The following is a 24,933-nucleotide window of genomic DNA, read 5'->3' as shown; positions in this document are numbered from 1 at the left end:
CTCTACACGCAATGCGAGAATCGGGGTTGGGGGGGGGGGGGGGGCGTTCTTCTATCATCTTTTCGCCCGGCAATAACGATGCACTCCAAGTGGGCCCGAAAGGGGTGGATCGTCTGCCTGATCGATCACGTGCCGCTAGAGATCGCGCAGCGCTATCGTCGTGCGAAAAGAGGAGATCGTGCTCCAACCGTCCCCATACCCTAACCGATCTTCGTACTACGGTCTCGCGTCTTTTTGCGCGTGCAGGGCTGCTGGAAGTCTGCCGGTGCTGCTCGGACCGACGGTACCCCACACGGACTGCTCGTCCGGCGTGAGAGTGCGAGGCGAGGGCGAACACGAAGGTGCGCCGACGCGCGCGTGGTCGTGGGGGGCGTTGGGCGGGCAGCCCCGAACGCCTCCGGCGGCTGCGGCAGCATTCGTTCGTCGCGCGCGAGGGTTCTTGCCAAGGCCGCCGACTCGTGGGTCGTGCCGTGGGCGCGCCGCGCTCGGCCGACGCTCGGATCGCTGGCTTTGGCCGCCGTAAACCACGCGCACCGCACACTGCGTGTGTTTGTGCGGGCCGCCGCCGCTGGGGCCTCCGCAAACACGCGCGAAATCCCCTCAATGGGCGCGCGGGTATTCCGGCGCGCCGCCGTTGCGTGCGTGGGGCAGACCAGCTGGCGGTGCGGTGATCCCTTCCTAATGAAACGATTTTCATGCACGCGCTTTGGTCGAGCGGCCGCCGGCAGTGCATCCCCCTTCCCCCTTTCCTCCTCCTCCTCCTCCTCCCTGAATATGACGCGTCGTAGTAGAAAAAAAATGGCAGTCCGCCTCGTTTGCCGAGAGTTGTGGATCTACGACACAGCCTGTCATCTTGGAAAAACTGAATGTTATTGCTAGTGGAAGGTTGGGTGAGTAGGTACATACATTCATAATGGTAAAAGCGCGAACGAAACGACGACGGAGTGAAAGGTGTTGCGTTTCGCCTGCGACACGTGGTTTTGCCGGCGCGACGGCGGCGGGGCGGCGGACATTTTGGCCCGATCGTCGTCACCGCAACACTCATCGCCAGGTGTTTCCAGGCGCGTCTGCGGCGATGCGACCGCCTAGGGATTTCGTTCCAGTCATTGTGCCCGAAACAGGCGAGGCCAAAGCAGGGATCTCCTTCCAGTTATTGGGCCCGAAACAGGCGATGCCAAAGCAGGGATCTCGTTCCAGTCATTGTGCCCGAAACAGGCGATGCCAAAGCAGGGACCATCTTCTCGTTACAGTCATTGTGTCCGACCGGCAGCGCCACGACAGTGTGCTGCGCAGCGCCACGACAGTATGCTGCGCAGCGCCACGACAGTGTGCTGCGCAGCGCCACGACCAGGTGCTACGAGATCGTGCGCAGCGCCACGACATGGTGCTACGGCATCGCTACGACAGTGTGCGTCACCATTAGCCCATTGTACATTCACGTGCTCGTCTTTTGAGGGGTTCCTTCTTGCCCTCAACTGCGAGAGTATAAAAACAGCTGCCCCCGGACGCCAGAGGAGGGCTCCGATTTCTTCCGTTGAGTGAAGTGCTCTCCCGTCTCTCTACTTCGGTCAAACCTGACCGCCAACTCTTTGCGATGTTAAAATAAACAAGTTGTTTCGTTGTTACCTGTCGACTCATGCTTTGCCGGGACCTTCGGATGCTTGCAGTTGTACCCCAGGCCGCCAGGCCAACGCTACCCGTGGGGCTTGCGACCCAGGTACGACCACGGGCGTCAGCGCCGAGTTCCCAACAGATCGTACCAGAAGTCCGATCCAAATATCTGGTTGCCAGCGGTGAGATCGCCTACGACTTCAAACAACGGTCTGCCAGCGGCGAGATCGCGACAACGGAGGCCAGCAGCAAAGAGATGCAGTTGACTGTATGCTGAGCAGCTCAACGTCGATCCGGGAGCAGTGCAACGAGCCCTGTGTGACGACTGGTTGCCTGCAGCGGAACGACTGCGCGGAATTCCTGCCTGCGAGGTTTGGTGAGTGCGGGACTTTCTTCTACTGAGCTTTGCCAGGCTTTTTGTTAGTGTCAGAAACAGAGCTGGTAATTGTGGTTGTCGTTGCTGCCGGGTTAGTTTGCGGCAAGACAATAGTAAGCAGTAGAGAAAGCAGCATTCAGAGCAGCCATGGATTTGAAGTCGTTGCGCAAACCGAAATTGTTGGAGCTTGCAAGAGAGTTGGGTCTGGATGTCTCAGACAAACTAAGAAAACCGGAACTGATAACGGCTATTCTTGAGTTAGAGGCTGAGGATGACGAGCTGTCGGAATGCCTTGAGACTATTGAGGAGAGGTCAAAAAGACAGGAGCGCGAACTTAAAGAGCAGAAAGAAAAAGAAGAGCGCGAACACGCTTTGGAAATGAAGCGTCTCGAGGTAGAGATGGAACGCGCTCGTAATGGAAGTCAGGCACACGGTGCAGGAGAACGCGTATTGTTCAAAATGACTGACCTGATGCGGCCGTTTAAGCTTGGAGAGGACATTGGTTTGTTCCTGGTTAACTTTGAGCGAACGTGCGAGAAGCAGGGGTTCTCTCGGGAAACGTGGCCACAGCGCTTGCTCACTTTGTTACCCGGCGAGGCGGCCGACGTAGTCGCTCGCTTGGATAGAGAGGAAGCAGAGGATTTCGACAAAGTAAAATCGAGTCTGCTAAAAAAGTACCGGCTGTCTGCGGAAGCGTTCCGTCGGAAGTTTCGGGAAAATGAGAAAGGCAAAAGTGAGTCATATACAGAGTTTGCGTATAGGCTTATGTCGAACATGCAGGAGTGGCTCAAAGAAGAGAAAGCGTTTGGTGACCACGATAAAGTTCTGCAGTGTTTCGGGCTAGAACAGTTTTATAGTCGGTTACCGGAGAACGTGCGATACTGGGTCTTGGATAGGCCAGACGTGAGTACGGTGGCTAGAGCCGCTGAGCTAGCCGAGGAGTTTGTGACGCGTCGAGCTCGCGGAGCTAAGGACGGTCAAAAGGGTGAATTTGGCTCCAAGTCTGAGAGGCCAAGGTTCACGCCCATGAGATTTAAGGGGGACACGCGTAGTGAGGATGCGAGTGAAAGCAATCCGACCAAACGTAAAGAGACGGCAGCCGAAGCCGAACGCAGAAAGCGGTTCGAGATGAGGCGAGCGGGCGTTTGTTATACGTGCCAGAAGCCGGGTCACTTTTCGGCGCAGTGTCCGGAAACAACACCAAAAGTTGTGTTTTTTTCAATAGGCAGCACTGACGAGAACATGAAGCTTCTTGAGCCTTACATGCGAGACCTCCTCGTAAACGGGAAAGAGTGCCGAGTGCTTCGCGATTCCGCAGCTACGATGGATGTAGTTCACCCGTCTTACGTAGAACCCCATATGTTCACGGGCGAGTGCGCATGGATCAAGCAAGCCGTGGAAGCTCATAGCGTGTGTCTGCCGGTAGCAAAAGTGCTTATTGAAGGACCTTTCGGAGCGCTTGAGACGGAGGCGGCAGTGTCATCTATGCTGCCACCCCAGTACCCGTACCTATTTTCAAACAGGTCCGATCACCTCCTGCGCGAGAAGGGGCTTTTGTTTGGTGAAGCTAGTGTTCAGGCCTTAACCAGATCGAAGGTTCGGGAGCTCGCTGCAAAGGCGGTAGTTGCGGGGCCGACGTTATCAAACAACGAAAAAGGGTCAGAGGCGCAGCAAGCTGATATTCAGAGCACGCCCGAACAGAATAGAATTGAGTCTGTAGCGTTGAAGGCGCCAGATACTGGAGAGGAAAATCCCGACGCGGGAAAGTTAGAAGAGCTATCTACTGATTTGCTCATCGCGCCTACGTCAGACGGACTTGATAGGTTGCTAAAAGTCAGCCGGACGGCTTTGATAGCCGAGCAAAAAAAGGATGGCAGCCTGGAAAACGTGCGCTGCAATGTCAAAGAAGGTATCGCCAGGAAAACTGCGCGTTTTGTGGAAAGAGGTGGAGTCCTGTACCGGAAGTATCTAGACCGCCGAGGAGTGGAGTTCGATCAGCTGGTCGTGCCTCAATGCTATCGTCAGGATCTGTTGCGCTTGTCACATGGGGGTTCGTGGTCCGGACACCTAGGAGTTAAGAAAACTAAGGACCGTCTCTTGCAAGAGTACTATTGGCCAGGGTGTTTTCGGGACGCAGACCATTTCGTGAGGACATGTGACACTTGTCAGCGGGTGGGCAAACCAGGGGACAAATCGAGGGCGCCGTTGAAATTGGTACCTATCATTACGGAGCCTTTTAGACGGCTCGTTATTGATACAGTGGGACCTCTGCCGGTAACAGCCACGGGGTACAGACACATTTTGACTGTGATCTGCCCAGCGACAAAGTTCCCTGAAGCAGTGCCGCTTAAAGAACTCAGCTCAGTTGAGATAGTTAATGCACTACTGTCCATATTTGCGCGAGTTGGTTTTCCTGCAGAAATTCAATCAGATCAGGGCACAGTGTTTACTAGCGCTTTGACGACAACTTTTCTCGAAAGGTGTGGGGTAAAGCTGCTACACAGCTCAGTGTACCACCCACAGTCGAATTCCGTTGAGAAGCTCCACTCCGTCATGAAGCGCGTGTTGAGAGCCTTGTGTTTTGAACATCAAACTGACTGGGAGCTGTGTCTGCCTGGGGTGATGTTTGCTTTAAGGACCGCGCCGCATGCGGCTACGGGGTTTTCGCCAGCTGAACTGGTGTACGGTCGCTCGCTTCGATCTCCGCTTCGCATGCTTCGAGAATCATGGGAAGGTAGGGGCGACGACCCAGTCGTGGTGGAGTACGTGCTTAAGCTCCTCGAACGCTTAAGAAGGGCACAGGAGTTGTCAGGTGGAGCAATGACAAAGGCCCAGCAGAGGGCCAAGGTTTATTATGATCGGACAGCCAGGGCCCGTCGTTTTGAGGTTGGCGATGAGGTCATGATATTGCGCACATCGCTAAACAACAAACTAGACGTGCAGTGGGAGGGCCCAGCGCGAATTGTTCAGAAACTGTCGGACGTTAACTACGTGGTAAGTCTGCCAGGAAAGCGGAAAGCACAGCAAGTTTACCACTGTAATCTGCTCAAACCTTATAGACAAAGGGAAGCAGTGGTGTGCATGATGGTAAACGTTCCTGAAGAGCTTCCGGTCGAGCTTCCGGGACTAGGCTCAGTGACGAACAGGGAAGACACCGGTCAAGTCATTAGTGACCTTATCAGTAAAGCACCGCTGTCGCCTGAGCAGAAAACCGAACTACACCAGCTATTACAAGAGTTTCAAGGTCTGTTCTCTGAGAGGCCTGGTAGGACTTCTGTACTTACTCATGATATAGAACTTACCTCCACAGAGCCAGTACGATCCAAGGCGTATCGGGTGTCACCCCGCCAGAGCGATATTATGGAGGCTGAGGTAAAGAAAATGCTACAGCTCGGTGTTATTGAGGCAGGTGAGAGTGATTATACCTCCCCTTTGATTTTAGTTGAGGTACCGGGCAAGGAACCTCGTCCTTGCGTCGACTACCGCAGGCTTAATTCCATCACTAAGGATCAAATTTATCCGATCCCTAACATCGAGGAGCGCCTTGAGAAAGTTAGTAGCGCTCAGTTTATTTCCACCCTAGATCTTGTCAGGGGTTATTGGCAGGTTCCACTTACAGAAGAGGCTAGTAGGTATGCGGCGTTCATTTCACCAATGGGAACATTCCGTCCTAAAGTGTTGAGTTTTGGTTTGAAGAACGCGCCATACTGTTTTTCAAGTCTCATGGATAAAGTGTTGCGGGGACAGCAAGAATTCGCTTTACCGTATCTAGACGACGTAGCTATATTCTCCGCATCCTGGTCTGAGCATATGACACACTTGCGGGCAGTGCTAACCCGCCTGCGCGAAGCAGGCTTGACAGTAAAGGCTCCTAAGTGCCAGTTAGCACAGGCCGAGGTTGTCTACCTCGGTCACGTGATTGGTCAGGGTCGTCGCCGCCCCTCTGAAATAAAAGTGGCCGCTGTGCGAGACTTTCCGCAACCGCGCACAAAGACCGATATTCGGTCGTTCTTAGGTGTCGCCGGCTACTATCAGAGGTACATCCCTAGGTACTCTGATATCGCGGCTCCCCTGACGGATGCTCTAAGAAAGACAGAGCCTCAAACAGTCGTCTGGGACGAGACAAAGGAAAGAGCTTTTAGCGCCCTAAAGAGTGCCCTAACAAGCCAGCCTGTGCTACGATCGCCAGACTATACAAAAGGGTTCATTGTTCAGTGCGATGCTAGTGAGCGAGGCATGGGCGTTGTACTGTGCCAACGGGAAAATGGAGAAGTAGAACACCCCGTCCTGTATGCTAGTCGTAAGCTGACCAGTCGTGAGCAGGCGTATAGCGCCACCGAGAAAGAGTGTGCATGTCTCGTGTGGGCCGTTCAGAAATTGTCATGCTATCTAGCCGGCTCGAGGTTTATCATTGAGACAGATCACTGCCCTCTCCAATGGCTGCAGACCATCTCTCCCAAAAATGGCCGCCTCCTGCGCTGGAGCCTCGCTTTACAACAATATTCCTTTGAGGTGCGTTACAAAAAGGGGAGTCTCAACGGTAACGCCGATGGCTTAAGTCGAAGCCCCTAACGTAGGAATCAGCCTCAAAATTGTTTGTTACTGATGTTTTTCTTCCTGAGGCAGGATTTTTTTTTAACATATTGCTTTTGTTTAGTGTTTCAAAGTGATGATATGCTTTCTAGTGCAATTTTTCAATTTGTGGACGCGTTCTGAGTGATGCTAGACTACTGTAAGGAACTAGGCAGTGGTATAAAAAGGGGAAAGAGCCTGGCAGGGCTTAGTGAGGGTTGTGCCGTGCTTGCTGACTGAGCGGTTGAGTTTTCAGCGTAGTTCTAACGCTTGCCGGGAACGAGAACAAAAATGTGAACTCTCCCGAAGTCACTTTGCAGTGTCCCGTGCGAACCTGAACGAGAGAACGAGGCCTTCTCTGTGCGCTGCGCTCAAGAAACGTCAAGGGACGCCCGACTTCGGTTATGAGCATCATCGAGCGACATCCCTCCGGACAGCGGATGCAGTCCCCTGTCCATCGGGATCTCCTTTCCCCGGCGGGGCGGTCTGTTGCGTTTCGCCTGCGACACGTGGTTTTGCCGGCGCGACGGCGGCGGGGCGGCGGACATTTTGGCCCGATCGTCGTCACCGCAACACTCATCGCCAGGTGTTTCCAGGCGCGTCTGCGGCGATGCGACCGCCTAGGGATTTCGTTCCAGTCATTGTGCCCGAAACAGGCGAGGCCAAAGCAGGGATCTCCTTCCAGTTATTGGGCCCGAAACAGGCGATGCCAAAGCAGGGATCTCGTTCCAGTCATTGTGCCCGAAACAGGCGATGCCAAAGCAGGGACCATCTTCTCGTTACAGTCATTGTGTCCGACCGGCAGCGCCACGACAGTGTGCTGCGCAGCGCCACGACAGTATGCTGCGCAGCGCCACGACAGTGTGCTGCGCAGCGCCACGACCAGGTGCTACGAGATCGTGCGCAGCGCCACGACATGGTGCTACGGCATCGCTACGACAGTGTGCGTCACCATTAGCCCATTGTACATTCACGTGCTCGTCTTTTGAGGGGTTCCTTCTTGCCCTCAACTGCGAGAGTATAAAAACAGCTGCCCCCGGACGCCAGAGGAGGGCTCCGATTTCTTCCGTTGAGTGAAGTGCTCTCCCGTCTCTCTACTTCGGTCAAACCTGACCGCCAACTCTTTGCGATGTTAAAATAAACAAGTTGTTTCGTTGTTACCTGTCGACTCATGCTTTGCCGGGACCTTCGGATGCTTGCAGTTGTACCCCAGGCCGCCAGGCCAACGCTACCCTTGGGGCTTGCGACCCAGGTACGACCACGGGCGTCAGCGCCGAGTTCCCAACAGATCGTACCAGAAGTCCGATCCAAATAAAGGACACATGGGCGAGCGTTGACACACGCATAGACAGCGCGCGTCCTGTGTCCTTTCACTGTCATCGTTTTGTTCGCGCTGCTACCATTATGAATGTTATTTATAGTCTGTTACCAAGGCGTGCACAGTTCCCGGAAACTGAAACTGAAGCCAGTGCTCAAAATGAAAGTAAGGAAATGGGTGCCTTCTGCTTGGAGTAGTACCCATCAAGCGCGCAGCAGTTGTCGCGTCATTGCGTTAGCTCTTGAAGCCCCTACACTTGCTAATGCTGGCGTATCACCGATCGTCGACTAAAGAAAGTGCGCGTCATTACAGCCTGATTGCGGAATAAAGGCGCCCGGACTATGCATGGCCTCCATGATGCGCGCCGCACGCTGCTTCTCGGAGGCCTGCTTTCGGGTGCGCGTTCGCGGGTCGCCTGCGCCATAGAGTTTCTCACTACATTACCTAGAGGGAAATCTGGCGCTGCTGCGCTGTGGTATGCATGGGAATGCCGGTATATTGTGACTTCGGATTGGCATCGTTCTCGTAGAGACAGGACACCTTGAAGAGGCGCTTGGCAAGTACCGTTCCGTCTGTCACAATGATTCATTTTCTACTAGAACAGCACGTGAAAAGCTGTTTTAGCTTTATTATTACGCGAAAACATGTTTTGTTTAACTATGAGAACTTGTTATTGTGTGTACGACTACATGTTACGTAAAAAGTATCAGCGGGGCGCTAAAGTTGGAGGACAGACGACAAGGTTCGCGCTCGCTTTGAAACAGTTGGTCGTCTGTTCTTGCTTTTCTTCGCTTGGTCTTGCATCGTGGGTGAGTAAAGATGTAATATGCGTGAATGGAAACATTTTATGAAGATCTTACTTTGAGAACGCATTATTTGCGTAGCCATATCCACGTTTTAGACGAAGCCTCTTACAACACCAGCCAACACGAGCCTCGCAGACACGTATACCGTCATTCCCATGACGGCACGGTGCCCCCTTAAGAAACTCCCATAGACGGTGGCGCCAGATTACCCTCTAGGTGTTATAGTGAGAAACTCTATGGCCTGCGCCCTTCCTCGCGATTTAATGTGAAATAAGTGCCTGACGTATTAACTTGTAGGCAACATTACGTAATCGTGTAGTTACGAAAAAGTGTACTTGAAATATCCGATTTACTTTTTTCATTCTATACTTCGGCCTACAAGTTGCAGTCAAATTCCATGTTTTCTAGATTTTCTCGAGCGTGTTATCTCACCTAGGCACGTCGTTTTGATTCGTTAGCAGTGACATGCAAGATATCAGTAAAACGGTACATGGAAATTTGTTGAATATTGGCTGTTTTTTTTTTAATGGCTGTGCGATTTGTGTAATGGTGTTGCATGTCGGGGCCCGCATTTTGTAACGTTGTAACACCGAATGGCCGATACCACGGATAACGGCGGCACAGTTGCATGCGAGTCATAACCGATCTTACCGAAAAATCTCGGTATGGCACGTAAGCTACAAATTCAATAATCCCATATGAATATTAAGAACGTTAAGAGACAGAAAGAGAGCGGTTTAGATCAGAGAGCAAATGGGTATAGACGATATTCTATTGACATCAAGAGAAAAAAATGGAGCTGGGCAGGCCTTCTAATGTGGCGGTTAGATAACCGTCGGACCATTAGGGTTACAGAATGGGTACCAAGAGAAGGGAAACGCAGTCGAGGACAGCAGAAGACAAGGTGGAGCGATGAAATTAGTAAATTCGCAGGCGCTGGTTGGAATCGGTTGGTGCAGAACAGGGGTAATGGGAGATTGCAGGGAGAGGCCTTCGTCCTGCAGTGGACATAAAACAGGATGATGATGATGATGATGATGATGATGATATGTTTTTGTGTGTCATATGAGACATTTTGATAGGGGAACCAATGACAAGGAGTAAAAAGAATGGAAAATGAAATAGAAAAATAGGGCCTCTGACTGCAATTGTGAAAAGAGGGGAGATTAAGGTGCAGAATTGCATCAACCATTCTTAGCACTTCAACTTACATTCTGAATTAGGCATCTTTTGTGTGTCACTCCTCTTAATCATAATAGTCAATCAGTGTAGGGCATTTGTAGTGCATTGTTGGCCTTTCTTTTTATCACTAATGCTTTGCTCATGTAAGCTTTTGTAGTTACTTTAATATCTCATAATTAGTGATTTTGTCTTTTATCGTCAGCATCACATTTATGCAATACTGCTTAAACTAAGCATGGTTCTCAGCACACTCTCCTTGTGCAAGAGTGAACTAAGTTTGAAAGAAGGAAGATTGCACTTAACTAAACGCATTGCACAATATCTTTGCATTCTGCGAAAGTATACTTGCCATGGTAGCTGAGCACAACATTGGAGGTTCGATATCCAGTCACGGTGGCCGCATTCCAATAGAAAATGAAAGAAAAACGCTCGCATGTCGTGCTTTGGGTGCACATTAACACGTTCACTGTGGCAGTACATTTTGAAGTCTCAATGCCTAATGTGTTGGGACCCACTGGCGAGTCACCAGGAATTTGTGTTCCTTTAAAGCTTCGTCAAGGGGCAGACAGATAGTGCCATAATGTGTTGGACCAGAAACAACAATTCTTCTTTCTTTTCATTTATTTCTAGTAGAGGTGTTGCTTTCGCACTCCAGGAGAGCCTTGCATAGCCATGCAGTGGGAATAACTGCTGTGACCTACCGATCACTCATGCCATAGTCAACGTGTTAAAGAAGCTCTAGGTGGCTGTAATTAAGCAGGATTTCCACTATGGTGCCCTCATATCTCATCGTACAGCAGCTCTTGGATGTTTGAGCAATGCTGCATCAACTAAGCACCATTTTCAGCACACTTCCCTCGACCCGACTCCTTAGGTGGATAATTAATCCCACAATTTTTAATTTTTTCTTGTGCAGGAGTTGAATAATTGCGGCACTTCATGCAGCAGCAGCGCATTGGATAGCATATTGCCTTAGTGCAAAAAGAATGCTTGCATGTTAGCAAGTAAATTATACTATGTGTGTTTACGCATGCAGGCCAAGCAGCGAGCCTCCGTGCTGTGGCTGGTGTCCAAGGCACACCAGAACCGGGTGCCCCCCGAGCTGCGTGAGGTCTTCTACCGGGACCAGGCGGAACAGGACCGGCTGCGGCCGCAGCTGGTGCAGGCGCTGGCCAGTGGCGAGCTGTACTGCCTTGCGCTGGCCAACATCTATGCCGACCCCAACTATCACAGCCTCAGCCACCAGGGCGTCGTGCAGGCACTGCAGCGCAAAGGTGTCGAGGTTGAGCCACCTGCCGACCACACCCCCCTCACCGAGACCGTGCTCGCCCAGACTGCTCCGCTGCGCATGGTTTGTGTAGCTTGTTTCTAGAGCGACTGCTGTTGAAGCTGCTTCGTCAGCTGAAGGGGACACTTACGAGAAAAACACTGAATCAGTTCAAATTGATAAAGTATTCTTGAAAAATTATACTTTCGTTGATTTCGCAGTAATAGGGTGATTATTAGAAAAGAAAATGAAGGTCAAAGTTTCAGTTTGGAATTCTTGCGGGAAGTTCAAGGCGTTGTCACTGCCTGTTTTTTGTTTTTGTGTCTTTTCTGCCTTACCAGGCTTCTTGCAGTAAGAGCAGCTGTTTTGATAAGAGTAACTTACTAATATAACTCAAGTCATTTTTCTCTTTAATGTCCCTTTAAGGAAGAGTGAATCAAGGTCCGTAAACCTCCTTGAAATAATTGAAAACACTTGAATTTGAAAAAAGATACTCAAGGGCTCTTAAAACTCCTTGAAAATGAATGTGTTCCTTGAAAACTAAAGTTTGGGACAATTATTGAACATTCAAATGAACAAACCCCGCATTACAGCTATACCATAGACGCTGTGTATTGGGAAATGACCCTAGATATTTTTTTTTTCATAGTGCCGCTAAGTGATGAAATGTGAAGTGTCTGCAGCCATCAATGACAGGCATGTTTAAATTACCATTGCCATCATGGAACTAGACAAAGCTAGATCAAGGGACCAAGGCGTACCACTATTTTTGTTGTTTTGGCTAGTTTCGTACCGCCGCCAGCATGACTCTAATTTCTAGCCCTAAGCTCTAGAAATGGCTGGTGAAAAGTAAGTTTCAGTCATTTGTCTTTAATGTGACAAGTATCTTTGACTGAAGCCAGAGACTACTAACCATTATGCTAGAAGCTGACTGACATCGTTACAATGGAAAAGTCAAGTTTGAAAAGGTACTTGGAAGTGCTCAAAGCGTGTGTCGTACTCAGCAACTGCTTAGCTGCGAGAAATTGCAGCAAGAGCAAACGAGGTTTCATTATTTTCCAGTGTATGTGTACAAGTAAGGCTTGTTTCCCCTCCTTGAAGTTTGGTCTTTGACATCCTTGAAATCCTTGAATTGTCCTTGTATATTGAGTGAAAATTCTGCATGAACCTTGGCAAATAAGGTTGCTTCATGAGTACAGTTTGCATAACTAAGTCACAGAGGTGATCTACAAATGCTTTTTGACTAATACGTTTCATTTGAGTGAGCGCAGTTTATGAAAGAAACATTTGTGGCATGTTCTCAGCACTTGTTCTCTTGCTGTACAGAGTGCCCACATGGCTGTCATCAATGGCATTATGGAATTGTACATCAAAGAAGTGCTCATACCCATCAAGGTCTTTGAAGTGGTCAGGTAAGTTCAATCAGGCGGATGCCAGACGTGTCCAGTTTCTCCTTGGCGCAAGACTTGTAATTTGCCTGCAAATTTTCAAGTTTAAGCATAGTATGGCTGTGTGCAATGAGCTTTTGAGCTGCTAGGTATGACCAGCCAGCACATTCCTTTTCTGTTAACTTCCTCCTGAGGTGTAAAAATATTGATTATTATTCTGACATGTATGGATGCCAGACGTGTCCAGTTTCCCCTTGGCGCAAGACTTGTAATTTGCCTGCAAATTTTCAAGTTTAAGCATAGTATGGCTGTGTACAATGAGCTTTTGGGCTGCTAGGTATGACCAGCCAGCACATTCATTTTCTGTTAACTTCCTCCTGAGGCATAAAAATTTGATTATTATTCTGACATGTATTATGAGTGACAAGAGTAACAGTACACTGAGGGCCTTGATTTCTCTTGTTAGTTACAACTGGATGAAGCTAACAGACAATGAAATCAAGGAAAGCTTGGGGAAAAAATTGTCTGTTCTTTTAATTAAAATTTTCATATAAAATGAAAAGAAAAATTAAAGTAAACAAACGGGCAGCTTGTGGCCATTGGGAGCCATACCCACTTCTTCTGCATGACCCATGTGATGCTCCACTAATTGAGCTGTCTCCACTAATTGAACTTTCTTCTGTACTAAATTTAGTCCTGTGTTAGTGCCATTAATGGACAAAATGGTGTTATGTTAAATAAACGGAATGCCACTAGGGGGACACAGATTCCATCATGTGGCTTATCAGTATTTGTTGTTATCTCATTTGCAGTGGCATGTTTACCTCTTGCAGAACATACATTGTACGGTGCAGTCCAATGGTAAAGGGGAGACATGAGTATAGAGCACATGCTAATTGTTCCCCTCTGGTACAATCGCTGGGCAGTCGCTCTGTACAATCACTCTGATTTGCAGCAGATGACTTGTGGTTGGTGGTACTGGGACTTTGCTACCCGGGTGCTTGTGTTGCACGTGGACGTAGCTTCAGCTGACACTTGCAGCTTAGGATGCCAGCAAAGTGAAAGGGCCCGTCACCAGACCCCATCGGAAATTGTGCTTGTATACTGGAAGTTGTTAAGTGCGATCTAGGAAGTGTTCTGCCACAACAAATTTTCAAACTAGTTCATTATTACAGGAGATAAAACAAATTTGATTTGTGTTGCCGTTCTGCCAGGAGGTGAACATTACTGATAACGTCAGCACTCTCTGCCTTTGCCTCAACTAGTGTTCGCAAGCAGCTTTTTTTCTCTGCCTTCTCACGTACCAGAGCCGAGAGACCACGTACCGTTTATCTCATGAGCTTTGCATGCTTTCTTTTTCTATTCTTGCTGCATGGTTTGGTTCTTTGCATACACCATCGTCAGTGTGTGATCGATTCGCTGCGCTGGTCTATTTTCAAAGCCCAAGCCTAGTGAGGGGTCCTTTAACAGCAAAACGCACTGTACACTGTAAGCAACGGCGAGGGGTCACTGTTCTTCCTGCAGACGGTTTTCAGCTGTCGGCTACCCGGAGGAAGTTCCCGTGGACGCAGAGGATGCAGCGCTGCTCTGGCTGAACAAGTGCTCAGTGAAGATGCGGCATCGCATCGAGGACGAGCTGGGGCCCGGGCAGCCACCTGTTGGGGGCCCGCCTGTGCTGCAGGACCTGGCGGACCTGAACGACGGTTGTGCGCTGGCCGCGCTGCTCAGCTTCTACTGCCCGCAGCATCTGCCCTGGCACGACCTGTGCCTGCCGGGCGACAGCCTAGCCGACTCGCTTTACAACCTGCAGCTGAGCCAGCGCTTCTGTGATGCTCATTTGCCGCATGATGTGTTCTTCCTGACGGTGGAGGATGTGCTCTTTGTGCACCCTTCCATCCGGCAAAACCTTCTCGCCCTCCTTGCCGACCTCATGTTTGTGTTTGAGATCCGGCCGGCGAAGTGTGTGCGACGGCCGGGACTGCGGTACGATCCGCCCAGTGCTGAAAACTCTCTGCAGGGTAAGACTCCTCTCTCTCTCTCTCTCTCTTCTTTTTTTTTTTTTTTTTTTTTGAGATGGGCTGCAATAGCTGTTGTGAGCTTCTTCCCTTGTTAGAAAAAGTGATGTGGTTGTTGCTGTTGGTACTCGTCGTCTTGTCATAAACACCCTCATCCCCAACCCCAATATGCTGAATGCAAAAGGTTTAACATGAGAAAACAAGATATTGTCACCTCACAATCCTTGCTTCTCACGAGGAGTGTTTTTCACCTTTGTCTGTCTTCAACCTGCCACGCACTGCTGCAGGACTGAACTTTGCTTGTATGAACAGCAAGTAAACATAATGAAATCAAAGTGACCAGAGGGATGTTCGGGCCATTAAGGCTGAAACTGCCACAGTCAGTGTGCTGCAGATTGCACTGTAGTGGCAAATGTCCTTTTGTTTGTTTCATTTGTGTGTGTGCATGTGCTTGCATGTGCACATGTGCATATGTGCCCATATATAACATTGTGTAAAGCACTGTTTCTCAATCTCGTGTGTCTGATGCTTAGATGGGCTGGGCACAAACTCAATTGCAAGACTCTTCATCCTTTAGTAGAGCATTTTACATTAAAGGCCATGTGTAGATGCACGCACCGTTCCAAGTCTAACATGTAGTATATGTATTCTTCCCCCCCCCCCCCTTGCAGTAATGCTTTTACGCGCTGCAGGTATGCTGAATAAATAAATTATATGAACATATGAATTCATCCATGCTTGTCCTTGACATGCTTATGGGAGCAGCATGGCTCTGAAAGTGAAATTCTTTTTTATCATCACTTTTCGAACAATCTTGATGAAATTAGGTATACCTGTTTAGTTTCTCATGCTGATTTCAAATATTATATTGTTTTTGTTAATTATTTCTCAAGTTGATTGAAATTAATTTAGAATCACATACTAATGTTTCCAGCCTCTATCATGAGAAAATGGAAAAATAAAATTTAATTTTGATGCATACATCAATAGCCCGAAAAGTGAAAACAATAATGCCAGTGAGACACAATCATGCGAGACACAATCATCCAGATAAAGTAGCAACAGCACACATCCCTCGGCTTGGTGACAGTGATGGATACCTTTTGGAGGGAAGACGCAACTTCAAGACAGAAAAGGTTTTACCTACTGTTGCTATAAAAACTGGCGCTTCGCGGGAAATCCTAAATGATTGAGTGACGTGCGAAAGTAGGTTACCGTGGTTAGGGGAGAGCATGGAGCAGAGGGCGTCACCTCGTCGGAGCACATACAGCCGCGTAACACTGCATACAGACACTGTTCCCTGGTTGCTCGTGTTATCTATGCATTTCTTGCCCGTGCAAGCTCTCACCTGTGTTCTAACTGAAGTTGCGTCGTCCTGCCGATAGGTATCCGCTGCCGTCACTAAGCCGATGGACGTGCGCTGTTGCTGTTTTATCCGGTCGATTGCATCTCGCAAGCAAGCCGAGAAGCGTTCCCACCTAAAGAGTATATATCTTACACTGTAGTGCTGAAGTATCAGTGCTGCAGATTGCAAGTGTAAAAAAAATTAATTGTGAGAAAATTGCAAAAAATCAACTCGGGATAGGATGGACGTGGGTATATGCAGTTAAATTTGTTATTACTTGACCAAAATGGCAATCTTTGAAGCAGGATATTCTACAGATTAGTGCAAAAAGAATTATATGTTTCTAAATAGTCAGTTCTAAAAATTCAATTTTTTTTTTGCAATTTTTGGCCTCCTAGGCCTGCTTAAAGAGCAACTCTTTTATAAATCAGCATTCAACTGTGACAGCAGTGCGCATCGCTTGCCCAGCGAAATGAACCGTTTTCAGCTGTTTTGTGGATGGATTCTTCCATATTATGTGAATGCTGATGAAACTCATTCTCGCAGTTTTGTATCAGGTTTATCTTTTAAATTGTGAAGCATACAACATGCCTCTAATCTACACAGTCACTTTGAGCAGATAGAATGTCTCAGAAATATTCATGCTTGAGAGGGAGAGCGAGTTCTTCAATACGCCAGCTTCTGCATTTAAACACCCCACGGCCAGTATACTGCAAGAATTCCTTCAGCTTAGTTCTATTTCCTTCTTGTCATCCACCAGTCACGGCCAGCCCATCCCTGTTATAACGTGAGTGTAGCACCGCTCAAACCACTGACAAAGTGTGAAAAGGAATAGCATTGGAATAGAATTGCTGCATTATCCCAGCCCAGGATTCAAATATTGGGTGCTTGGAAGGGCTGGTGCATGGAAGATAGCATGTAAATTAGCACCGTTTGTTTGGAAGATCTTACATATTCAGTGACTGCCCACAAGTAGTTGGTATTCATTAGAGTGGCATTTTGTTCTACTGCAAAATCTTGTGTGCAGTGGAGCTTTGCAGGTCAAGGAGCAAGTCGGCCTGCAGCTTGAGAATGTCTTATGTGAAATTCAACACTAAACTTAGCACGCACCTTGCTAAAGATACAGCAGTGGGGAATAAATTTTATTGCTGATCAGCTGTTATGACATGAAATAAGTGTTTTTTGCATTTGTCAATATTGTGTCAATACTACCATTGCCTTTCTGTAGAACATATGATAGTACAAAAAATATTGCATTGGGTAAATATGAACTCGCACACCAACTTGCGGCTAATGAAAACAAAGCCCATAAATACTCAATGTAAACTTTTATAATAGTGTTTAGCTTTTGCAATGTTGAAGGCTCACAGATGTGAAAGAAGCATTATTGTACTGTACTAAGATCTGCTAGCGTTTGTTACTCTTTTTTATGATAAGCATATGAACTGATTATCTCTGTAGGCAACAAGCACACTTTATACATTTTATTTGAATATGGAAACTATAAAGTTTTACGTTCTGTGTACAATGCTCTGGTAGTGGTTTGGAGTTCAAAAGGACACTTCTTTATTTCACATACTTGACATCAGCCAATTGAATGCACCACTTTTTCTGATGTTCACGATTCCCTTCAGATGTCCATTGACTGTGTCCATTCAAAATTTAATTTCGCCACATTTTCTACGTCTTTAGAATCACAAGAAATGTACAGCTGCAAAACGGGTTAAACATTTTCAATTCTTCAGTGAGTTTTCTCAAGTTTACAAAATGTACACTCCATGCGAGAACTCTCTACAGAAAGGGCACATATGGAAACATTCATTATTTCATGTCTAGCATACTTGGAAATCACCCACTCAGCCACTTGAATAGTATGCCTGATGTAAAACACAGTGAAAAACAGTAAAAGAAGTGAACCCATTACGTGACAACATATCAATGCCAAAAGCAACTCCGGTCCATCTACATTCTTTCTTCTTTCACTGAAATATTTGACAAATATTATTAAAACTTGCAGCGCAGGTCCAGTGAGAAGTGTTTGAAGATGTATGTGACTTGTTTGAAATAGGAAATATTATTTTCATCAGTGCTTTTGCTTTTGATGCACTGTCTTGGCATGCATGATTGTGCATACAGCGCCTGACACCATTTGCGGTTGGCAAGTTTAGTTTCTGAACCCTGATTTGTCAAGCACTTGTCGTAAAGGGGCAGTGGCGCATCATTCTTACATTGTGTTTCATGTCCGGAAGCACAATGTAATGTTTCCATGCATTTGTTGTGTGCAGCGGCTCGGCATCGCGGGGAGTCCCTACGCAAGGCACGTGCCCTGCAGAACTCATGTAGCCACATTCCAGATTTGTGCCCAGCTGACGACCACAAGTAAGGGTGCCTCTCTCTCTTCCCCTCCCCCATACACACTCTGTACAGTGTAAAGCCTATGTGTCTTATTTTGGAATGATGATTTTGTAGGTTGTTCATTTTTTATTTCTACTAATTGGCAAAAGCATAAAAAGTACATATAATAGAAAACATTGTTTGTAGGCACACTTCTTGCTGTTACAGTCATCCTGCAATCATTCAAGTTCAAATGTGTACTTAATTGGAAATTTCTTTTCATTCAAAAAGAAAAATTTTCATTGACCACCGTATTGAGACCACTTACTGCAATATCTTGATTTTAGAAGAGCAGCAAGTTGAGCAAATTGGTTAAGGTTCATGATTAGTGGCAGCACAGAGGACAAGGATGAAGGAGGACCACAAACACTGCACAAACACTGTGCAAACAACTGGAAGTTTATTGAAAAAGGAAAAATATACATATTTTCTGAGGTGCTTTTACGCCACTTCTTGCTGATGTTTTGTTTGCAAATCACATGATGTGTACTGTGTATATATATATATATATATATATTTCCAGTTGCTTGTTCAGCACTGTGTTTGTAGTCTGGTGTAGACATGTTAACCATCCAACCACTCTTTATTCTTGCTTCCTCCATCAGCCAAACAAAGCACAATGGGGCCTGGCCAGAAGGAGTGCGAAGGCTGAGCCAGGGTGAGCACACTTCAGTTTTTCACTAGACAATGGAATTCTTGATGAAATACTTGCATTGACTGATAATTTGGACAACTTCACGGCGCCACAACTGCTCCTATAGAGTTAAAGGGACACTAAAGGTTACTATGAAGTCAAGTTAAAGTGATAAAGCAATGCTCTACAACGTTTAAGGCGTCAATATAATCGCGAACAGAGCTTTAGTAACCGAGAAATTGAGGTAAATGCATGACACTGTTTGAGACCCCCCAGCGACATTCTGGTACTAGCCCAATGACGAAGGCACTCCTTATCGTAATTTATGTCGCTAGTACTCAACTACTCGTATTAAAAGGATAATTTCATTAGGTTTTAAGATGGAAGAAAATGCTACTTGTCTACTTCTGTTCGATTCTAAGAAAAAATAACATTTTGACGTTACCCTTCAGTAGTATGGGTGGTTGAAAGGTTTCGTTTTCGCTCGACTCGGTGTGCTCGACTCTGCGCCACGCGCTTTGGAGTTTCAGTCGTTTCATTATCGCGTCCTGCTGCGCTGGTTCTGCTAGCTCATGAAACTTGCATTTGGAACAAGCAGCAAGAATTCCATGTCCATGTGATGTCGTGGGATGCGCGATTGGTCCGCGGAACTTGGCCAAGGGCAGTTGCAACGGCGAATCTAATGTTACTTATCACTGTTGCCAATGAGTTAACCTCTCCGATCGAAGTGCTTAAGTACCGTACCTCTGCCACAGTGCGTTGGCAAAAAGCAGAAAAATCGCATGGTGTGCTCGCTGCACTTTCGTCCAGAGGATTACGAGTTCAACGCCGACTTACTGAAGTCATGTGGAGTGCCTTTCAAAGCAATGCTTTCCCGTAGCGCTGTTCCATAGGTCTTGCCTGTATTCTCCGAAGTGAAAGAACAACTGCAGGTCAAAGACAGGCGCATTTGGTTTTTGCGAAGGAAAAGCTACAAATGTGCGAATGTGTACAGCGATGACATACAGTTGCCGTCGTAGTAGTACGCAACAATGCCGGCAGCGCGAGCCCTCAGCAGCAGGTCACGTTCATCAGTGCTTAAATCGCTGAAGTCGAGCCCAGCATCGTGAGTCAATGTAAGTCGAGCCCAGCATCGTGAGTCAATGTGTCATTGTCAGGGGCGTCCATTGCAACGAGCGTCAAAGTTGACGTCGTAAAATAAAGAACCAGCTCATCATCGCGCTCTTTTCCTTCCACTAGCCACCATAGTTCGGCTTTCTCGCTGCTGTCGGCTCTGTCTTGACTCTGTTTCTGGTTGCGCGTATTCGTTTTGCGCAGAAAAGCCGTAGTGCCGTCTGCGGGTGCCGTTTTATTCACCGACAGCGCAACGTCACTATGAGACCATGATGTCACCACTCCTCGATCAGAGGGCGGGCGATTTGAACTGCGCTAGAGCTACGCGGACGCTTCAGACCGCATTTTCTCTTAAAATAAGTCTCTTCTTCGCATGAAACAAGCATTTCGAGGTATCTGGGATGGTATTTCAACAGTCCACGTTGACTTAATATTAACCTTTAGTGTCTCTTTAATCTATAAGGATGACCAAAATTTGAACACCTCACAGTGCTTTGTGCATCCACAAGTTTAGTAATTCGGACTATGCCTGCATGACCACGTTCTAATTCGGCCACCTATTGGAGCAGAAATAGCAATATTTTTGCTTTGATATCTTCTTCATGCATTGTGAGCATGATCGCAGGCCATGTTGCTGGCGCCTCATCAACATTGAAACTAGCGAAGCCTGGTCGACGTAGTATCCACAGTATGTTAAGTCACTATGCTTTGTAACCTGAAGCTTGTGAAACAGTGACGTACAGTGTAATGGTGCATTTGATGCATTGTGAACATGTTTTGAATTGCAGGTGCAAAGCCTAGCACTCGTGTTTCACGTTCTTCTGTCCGGGAGGATGAAGATTCGGATCAGCTGAGCTCGTCACCTAGGTAACATTTTCACTGATGGCCTCACTGGCTGTACAAGTGTGCAAGGCTAATTTGTAAAATCGAAGAGCATGAAAACAACAAAGACAGAGGCAGACATCAACAATTGCTGCGCTCTGTCTGTCTGTGTCATGTTTTCACGCTCTTGGTTTTAACAATTCACAACTAGCCCAAGCATAGTAATGTCATTCTTAAAGAGCATTGATAACAGGACGAAAGCAAGGATTGTGTCATCTGTTTCTTGAATTTTGGTTGTTGGAACAGCTCCTTCAGATAACTTTTTCCCATTTGCCATGTGACCTTGTTGTGTATTCTGTCTTATAATCGAGGCCCGTTGACTGAGTGGGCAAAATTTGAGATTTATTGAAAGACATACAATTATGTGGCTGTTTATCCATGCATCATCTTTGCTAGCATGAGAAGCACGCCATCAAATTCTTTTTGTTGAGCCCTAGCTCTTGCCACAAGTGATTGTTGGCTTGACCTTTGCGTTGCTTACCTCCGCGCATGCCGTTCATGTTTATGGTGCCTGCTATATCTATCTCGTTTCTAATAACTCAAGATGTTCTTGTTGATGCATAAGAAAGAAAAAACAAAAGCAACCCAGAAAACCAAACCAAACAGTTAATGTTGGGACCAAATGCTTGTAAAAAACTCAGTAAACCTCACGCATGCACACAGTTTTTTCACTCTCCTAAGTTTTCCTGTGTAAGCAGCCTCTGTGATTTATATACTGATGTCAAATGGCATTTATGATGCATACTCACAAGTTTATGCATGTGGTATAAACATTGATTTTCTAAGGAGCAGCTGAATTGCAAGTCAGGTGTAGCAGTTGTGAGCTAGTTCGTGCGTAGACATGTCAAAATTGGCTTTAACATTATTTTTTTCCTTTAAAATTACTTAGTTATGCTGCTCGACTGTGGCCAGGCATTCACGGGAGGCTAATGTTGGAGCTTCTTGCAAGCTCTTATTGTGTATACAAGGTTCCCTCATTTTCGAAATGGCTAAGTGGAACCATGCTTATTTTAGCTTCTGCTCGCCATATTATTCACCATTTTCTCTTATCATGGCCCAAACTAGCTCGAAGTCACAGATTGGGTAAGTCAAGCAAAGCAGAGATAGGTGGTCCTTGTACATACCTTACGATCTTCTGTGTCTTAAAAACATATTGAATGCTCTTACAGGTTGGTTTTCTTTATAGTGATGGCAGTGAGCTTCTTGAGATTATGTTCGTGCAGCTTGTACAACACAATACACTACAAACAGTAGTCGTGACTCTCTATCTGTGGCAGATGCTGTCAATGAAGTAGTGGTAGACCACACACCAGACTCTGCAGTTTGGATGCAAGAGTTAAACCTTAATTTTTGTAAGCATGGCTCCTCAGGAGGCTGTACAGAATGGGCTGGAAAAGAAAGTACAATTTTTTTAATGTTTATTTTGGTCGTGGCTTAATGTCCTTAAGGTACAGATGCAATGTTTAACATTGTGGTGCCTTGAGATTGTGTGTGCTTGCTACCTGCTGTGGACCTCCAGAGCACCCACCTCTACCGCAGGTGTCGTTCAGATGAAGATGATGCCTTTCTGACTGGCCGGAGGCCAAGCTCCTCTCTGCGACGGCACTCAACTGAAGCCATGGACCCTCTTCTGCCGGCACGCTTGCGCGAGCCCAAGGAGCGAAATAACTGTGATGTCGCAAAGTACCTGGAGCGTGGTGAAGACACCTCACTAGGCTCTTCACCTACGCCCCAGTCCCCCGCACGAAGCCTGCATGAAGCTATGCTCCGAGCGCGTGAAGCAGAGGAGCATGGGTCTCCAGCACACAGGGCATCATCCATAAGCGGAAACCTGAGCCTTCGAAGGAGCACCTCTCGCTCGGAGCTGGGATCTCCTCTTCACCGGAGTGGGTCACGCAGCACCCTTGTCGGCTCGGATCACGCTTCGCCTCTGCACAGGAGTGCCTCCAAGTCCGATGTTGGTTCACCATTGCGGAGGAACTCTTCCAGATCAGACCTGTTCCAGCCAACAACACTGAGTCGCAGCACCTCACAGACCGACATCTATGGAGGCTCTCCCATACGGAGGACGGGTCGGCTTGCAATGGAGACTGAAGCAAAGAAGCCTTCAACCTTGGAAACCTACTACGACCAGTTGGGGGGAGGTTTGCAGAAACAGGCGGGCTATCCACTTCGGCGAGAGTCATCCCTGTCGCACATGTACAATTTTTCTGGCGAAAAAGCAGCCCTGGAAATGACAGATCCATTTGAGACTGACATGTTTGCAGAGCACAGGGAACGAACGAAGAAGGCTGCTCAGGTTATGAGCTTTGCACAGCTGTCAAAGATGAAGGATACCACAGACTCCGGTAAGGCACCATCAAGCATCAATATTGTCTACATGCAGCAGGACGGCTCTGGGAATCGGTTGCCACCGGAGAAGCGGAAGACGACGCCAACTGATGGTGTTAGTAAATCGTCATCATCAACAACCACATGGCAGCAGCAGGCTGCAGACAGTGAGGAAAACAGAACTGCAGAGGACAGTTCATCACCTCTGGCAGCACAGCTGAACAATGTGCGATTAAAGCTTGAAGAAAGGCGGCGTAAGATCGAGCAAGAGAAGCGCCGTATGGAAGATCGTGTCAAGAAGCAGCGACAAAAGGTCAGCAAGGCAGCTTTCTTGCAAGCTGTTGCACGCGGTGACAGCAAAGTCTCCGAAGGTGGTAGCATCCACGAGTCATCTGGTGAAACACTGCTCGATGAGACTTCTGCCGACAGTGTTGACTCTGAGCATTCCCAGCAGAAGTGGCTGCATCAAAATGGCAGCCCACAACCCGTGCAGGAATCCCCTCAGAGTGATGACGTGGACCTTGAGGATAGCACCACGACTATTGAACAACTCAGCACAGAACTGACGGTTCTGCAGTCTGACATCTCACGCATCACCAAACAGCAGCAAGCCATTCAGAATCTTCTGCACGGACCCCAGGCAGTGCCATTGCAGCCACAGCCTCAAGAGCAGTTCTTCCTGCATAGTGGTAATGATAGCGGCCAGCCTCAGAGCCTGCCCACATTTGCACATGCCACTCCTCAACCTTACCTCACTGAAGTGGTGAGACCACCACTATTCCAGCAGCAGCAGCTGCAGCACCAGCAGCACCAGCAGCAGCAGCAACTGCAGCACCAGCAACACCAGCAGCAGCAGCAACTGCAGCAACAGCAACTGCAGCAGCAGCAACTGCAGCAGCAACAACAGCAGCAGCAGTCCCATCAACGACGTCAGTGGGAATACCCAATGGCACCCATACTTCCGCCGCAGCAGCCTAGAAGAGGGCAATGGGGCCCTCCTGTGGTCACACTTGCCGAGCAACCCATGCGCTGGGGGGCACCAGCCGCTGCACTGGTGGACCCGGGTTATGTAGTCTATCCCTCAGGTCAAAATGAGTTTGCATACCAACCGCCTTTCTACCAGAATGGCACTGCTGCCACCATGCAGCAGGTGGGCTATGCCAGTTTTACAATGCCATCACAACAGCAACCGCAGCAGCCGGTGCAACAGCAGCTGCCGCAACAGCCACAGCAGCAGCAACAGCAGCACCCACTGCCGCCACCATTCCAAGCACTTTGCACAGTCAGCACAGAGCAGGTGACTGCTGCCGCACCCACTCAGTCTGAATCTCAGCGCCCGTCACGGACGCCGCCACCGCCTGCTGTGGAAGAGCAGCTTTCAGAACGCCTTGAGAATCTGTCAATGGGCAGCTTAGCTTCGCAGCCCAGGAGTGTTGAATTTGGCAAGACGTACCGTGTTTCTAAAGGGCAGCAGCCAGTGCGGAATCAGGCCAAACCGTCTGATGACGGCAGTGAAGTGGGCTTCTTTATCAGCTTTGATGATCAGCAACCCAAGAAGCCCAAGCCCAAGCTCCGACCAAGAATTGCAAAGCCAGAGGAAAATGCTAGGCCAGAAGAGCTCGGCCTCAGCAATGGTACCCTCACAGCAGCATCTACAGAAAGCACAAAAGGTAAACGGATACTTCTTCTCGTCTCACCT

The 24,933-nt window shown here is 48.0% G+C and overlaps 1 protein-coding gene across 2 annotated transcripts in view; it reads left to right on the top strand.

Moving 5' to 3' along the window:
- Patronin (calmodulin-regulated spectrin-associated protein patronin) overlaps nt 1-24,933 on the top strand; it is a 52,334-nt gene that overhangs the window by 17,871 nt on the left and 9,530 nt on the right. The window contains exons 1-8 of one of the 2 annotated variants that reach the window (XM_075696253.1): nt 852-890; nt 10,902-11,216; nt 12,459-12,544; nt 14,045-14,538; nt 18,166-18,259; nt 18,880-18,932; nt 20,810-20,888; nt 22,443-24,904. In XM_075696253.1, coding sequence (XP_075552368.1) covers nt 867-890; nt 10,902-11,216; nt 12,459-12,544; nt 14,045-14,538; nt 18,166-18,259; nt 18,880-18,932; nt 20,810-20,888; nt 22,443-24,904 — 3,607 coding nt within the window. In that variant the 5' untranslated portion in view covers nt 852-866. Of the gene's footprint in view, nt 1-851; nt 891-10,901; nt 11,217-12,458; nt 12,545-14,044; nt 14,539-18,165; nt 18,260-18,879; nt 18,933-20,809; nt 20,889-22,442; nt 24,905-24,933 lie in introns of those variants that run through there. The other variant, XM_075696252.1, reaches the window with a different exon arrangement.

The sequence above is a fragment of the Dermacentor variabilis genome, chromosome 6 (assembly GCF_050947875.1).
Source record: "Dermacentor variabilis isolate Ectoservices chromosome 6, ASM5094787v1, whole genome shotgun sequence".
Taxonomy (NCBI): domain Eukaryota; kingdom Metazoa; phylum Arthropoda; class Arachnida; order Ixodida; family Ixodidae; genus Dermacentor; species Dermacentor variabilis.
Note: the sequence above shows the minus strand (reverse complement) of the source record. Positions and strands in the feature narration are given on the sequence as shown.